The sequence below is a fragment of the Gossypium hirsutum genome, chromosome A13, assembly GCF_007990345.1.
Source record: "Gossypium hirsutum isolate 1008001.06 chromosome A13, Gossypium_hirsutum_v2.1, whole genome shotgun sequence".
Taxonomy (NCBI): domain Eukaryota; kingdom Viridiplantae; phylum Streptophyta; class Magnoliopsida; order Malvales; family Malvaceae; genus Gossypium; species Gossypium hirsutum.
Genome location: NC_053436.1, coordinates 55,388,682 through 55,392,906, shown reverse-complemented (window position 1 = coordinate 55,392,906; position 4,225 = coordinate 55,388,682). Strand labels below are relative to the sequence as shown.

At 34.1% G+C, this 4,225-nt stretch overlaps 1 protein-coding gene and 1 long non-coding RNA gene across 2 annotated transcripts; one reads left to right on the top strand and one right to left on the bottom strand.

Moving 5' to 3' along the window:
• The first annotated feature begins 301 nt into the window (after window positions 1-301).
• On the top strand, window positions 302-785 carry LOC121212429 (uncharacterized). Its single transcript, XR_005907562.1, has 2 exons — window positions 302-489; window positions 604-785. It is a non-coding gene; the product is annotated as an uncharacterized lncRNA (long non-coding RNA).
• A 338-nt stretch (window positions 786-1,123) lies between these two features.
• Window positions 1,124-3,823, bottom strand: LOC107895045 (50S ribosomal protein L6, chloroplastic). The gene is made up of 3 exons (XM_016820240.2): window positions 3,625-3,823; window positions 2,832-3,140; window positions 1,124-1,588 (listed from the first exon to the last, which is right to left on the bottom strand). The coding sequence occupies exons 1-3, from the start codon at window positions 3,654-3,656 to the stop codon at window positions 1,252-1,254; spliced, it is 678 nt and encodes a 225-aa protein (XP_016675729.1). The 5' UTR covers window positions 3,657-3,823; the 3' UTR covers window positions 1,124-1,251.
• Between the last annotated feature and the right edge of the window lie 402 nt (window positions 3,824-4,225).

Genomic DNA, 4,225 nt, shown 5'->3' with positions numbered 1-4,225 from the left:
GATAATCCTTAAATATATGGTAATAAAGTGAAGGTATTTACATAGGTTTTTTTTTTAAAATTGCACTCCTTCAAATCATTGACCACTTTTCTAATATTTTCACTTTTTTTTAAAGATAATTATCAATTAATATAACTCCCAACTCCTTTTAAAAGAAAATTATTTACATATACTTTATTTTTTTGCAAAACATATAGTTTAAAAAAAATCATTTTTTCATTTCATGAGCTCCGGTAAACATATATTTATATACTAAACAATGACAGGATCTTTTAAACTAATTCAGGAGGGGCATGAATAAGCGTCTCTCCAATGATGGGTCTAGCTAGGGGCGTTTTTTTTTTTTTTTTAAATTTTAATATATGTACACACTGAAAGATTTGATCCACGAAATTGTTGCAGGGCATATGGCCAGGTATGCTTAGTGGCACAATCATGCAAACCCTAATCTTGATTTGGGTCACATTTCGCACCGATTGGAAAAAGGAGGTAACAACTAACACCCCCTTTTCAAATTTAAAATCAAACCAAACATAGCACTCAATTTCTGACTGCCAGCTGAAATTAGATAGTTCTTTTAATCTTTTATATATTCAATGGCAGGTCGATGAAGCTAGAAAAAGATTGGATAAATGGGAGGATAAAAAAGAGGCTGTTTTGATGTAGGAAGTTTGATCCCAACTATGGGAAATCTAATAGCGTATCTCCATGTTGAAACCTATAGAATTTGATAACATCCAGCATCTGCTAGTCTATTTGAAACAAATAACAACGCAACCTATTTCTATTTTTCTTGGCACCTGTGCTTCTCTTTCATAAATACTATATCAATCTATATGCTGAGTTACAAGCATCTAGAGTGAGGGTCAAACACAGGTAATAATAAAATTTTCTAAGTTTTTCATATCTTCATATCAGAGGCGGATCCAAAATGAGTTGGCTGAGCCTTGGCACTTTGAAAATTTATAATTTTATCTCAGCCTGCTTCAGATGATCATATCTTTATACTATAGTCATGTCTGAATATATGACAGATGGACATGGTATCAAACACCATTATATTTGGAAAAATGAGTCCGAGTAAAACGAGATTCATTTTGTAGAAATGGTAGAAAATAATGTGTAACAGGCAAAAAGAATGAAATCTTCATTATTGGTGAAATCGCTTTAGTAGCAAGATGAGAATATGTTTCATTCCAGATTCATAAGACAAAGAGTACAAAATAAGAGAAACAAAATACACACCACCATTTACTTCTTCTTCCCTGCTTTGCCTTCTTTTCTTCTGACAACCTCATCAGCGTATTTCACACCCTTTCCTTTATATGGTTCTGGAGGTCTCCATTTCCTAATGGTAGCAGCAAATTGACCGACGTCACTTTTGTCGTATCCACTTACGACGATCCTCGTGTTCTCTTCCACCTTTACTTGAATGTCATCAGGGATTGCCATCCTGACTGGATGGGAAAACCCAAGACTTAACACCAAGTCTTTTCCTTCTAACGTTGCACGATATCCAACACCAATTAGTTGAAGTCTCTTCTCAAAACCCTTTGATACTCCCACCACCATATTGTCAGTAAGAGTCCTGGCAATTTCATTTAGGTAGAATCACAATTTAAGCGTCATTAAATAATAAATCAATAATGCTTATACGACTTTACAAGTGTAACTTCCATCATATGACTAGTTGACAAGAAAACTAGAAGATGGAGGGAGAAATATGAGTAGAAATTACACTAGGATCAAGCAGTGTCTACTCTGTCTCATACAAAAAATGCAAGAAAAAGGGCTCCCATTCAAAGTAGACAACTTTTTTGCATCATAAGTCCCGCTTTCTTAACTTTTAAAAACCTTAATTTCTACCCACATGAGAACCGTTCAACAAAACAATGACGTGTATCAAATGAGACCCTGGTATGCATCCATGGATATGATCCAAACCATTTTGGACATTATATATCCATGAACTGTCGTTAAAGAACCACTGCAAGCATTGAAGAACGATATGTAACAAACTGCATGAGGAATTACGCATATAAGGGAGCATTCTAGCAAGCCCAAAATCAAGTTTACTTGTTATAAAGTAAAATGAATGACGGACATCACAAAATGCATATGAATCTCATGCCAGAATGATCAGGGAACCAAGACTAGAGTCAAGTTATTTAAACAAACAAGTAATGCTTGCTATGAAGGCAGGCAATCAAGACAGCTTGATCCAAAACTCAACCCAACTCCAGAATAGCATCCATGTTGCTTGAGGAAAACGTATCAAATTAATTCCTTCAAAGTAAAGAATCTGATTAAAGTTTCACTATGGAGTTCAGAAAAAAAAAAGAAAAGAAAAAGCAAGTGATACTATGAATAGACGTAGATGCCTAATGAGCAAGAGTGAGTCGCGGATGTAATAAAGTCACAACAATACTTGCCTGAGGACCATGGTTATTGGACAGAGGTGAGACACTGACTGTATTTTTGACAAGTTAGTAATATTAAATGATAAAAACCAGATTATATGATCCAAAATCAAAAGACGTTCCAGACATTTGTCCTAACATTTGGCAGTAAACATAAGAAAATGCATAACCAACCAAGTATCATTTTTATTAGAAGATAATATCAATTTATTGAGCATAGATTGTAAGTCTAGGCATGGTAAATTTGCAAACATTCCCAGCATCACTTTATTCAATTGGTCCATACAAGGATATGTACAGAACAGAACTAAACAAGATTATCAAGATGGAGCTAGAGATAAGATATGCAGAAAAATTAAGAAAACAACTTTTAGATAAAGGCAGGAAAAACATACAAGTAGGAACAATTACCTGAAAAGGCCATGCATTTGGTTGGCTCTCCTAGTCTCCACTGACTTTCTGATCCTTAGGGCTCCGGATTCCTCCCTATCAACCTTTACTTCTCGTGGATATGTCAATGCCATTTCTCCCAAAGGACCTTTTACTTTTATGTCCTGACCCTCCATAGTAATCGTCACATTGGACGGAACCGTTATTGGCTGCTTCCCGATTCTCGACTCCTTACACTCAATAGCCTTCCTCACTAAACTTACGCGAGTTATGGGAATGCTAGAAACACAGCTCCCATTTTTCTCTCCCAAAAATGCAGACCTCAAATTGCTGAAACACGAGAAGAAAGTAATCCCATCAAATTACAAAAACAATAACTCTTATACTGGAAAACAAAATGTTGCCTTGTATTAATATTCTATGCACTAACTCAAAGGAAGCCTAGAAGCTGAATTCAGTCAAAGTACTAGCTTTTTAGGATTGAAAGCACAACAAAAGTTTTCGCCTTTGCATTAAAAAACATTCCCACCATTAGCCTAGACATATTCTAGAGCACCATAGCTGCACAACACAGTAGCATTCAACTCTAAAACTTGAGTGAACAAGACAAAACCATTTCAAGACACCACTCCATTAACAGTTTGAAAGCGAAAACAATATTCTTCAAGAACAAACAACATTAAGACAAAGATAATTAGCTAAAAGTTGTGGGTGAAAAAGAAAACAACACAAGGAAACCCATCTTCCTACACTCAGGTATATTTCAGCCTAAATACCCAAAAGGACCATTAAGAAACATTGCTAGGGAGCTAACCTGGTTTGCAAAGATATAATTGAAGAAGCCATTTCTCTCAGAGTTTTCTTATCATCAGCTTTAGCCTTCTCTATGGAAGCGAAGAAAAGAAAGGGGGGGCTATCCAAAACGACTGTTATCGAGGAGGAGAGCTGGTTTTAGCGTATTGCCAGTACTACCCTTCTTTAAAACAATGAATTTCTATGATGCCCTTCCCCACGTGGAACAGCATCCTATTTCTTTTTATTTTTTAAGTGAGATTTAATTAGGGATTCGGTTGATTTCCATTTTTGGACAAAAATTTAATCAAATTCGCTCTATTTAATTTTAATTTTTGAAACTGAAATGGTATAAAATAAAATAAAAAAATTCGATAATTATAGTTGGGTTCAATTTGATTAGGAGGTTTTTAATAATTTTGGGTTTTGTTAAATAGAAAAAATAATATGGGCACTAAAAAAAATTTACTATTGCAATTTCTTTTTTAACAACAATTATTATAACTACTCAAAATTTATTTATATATTTATAAAGTGAATTAAATAATTAAATTAGTATCATAATTAATCATCCAAAAGATCATTTAAAAATCATTTTAAGTTAAACTATTAACTTGATAAAA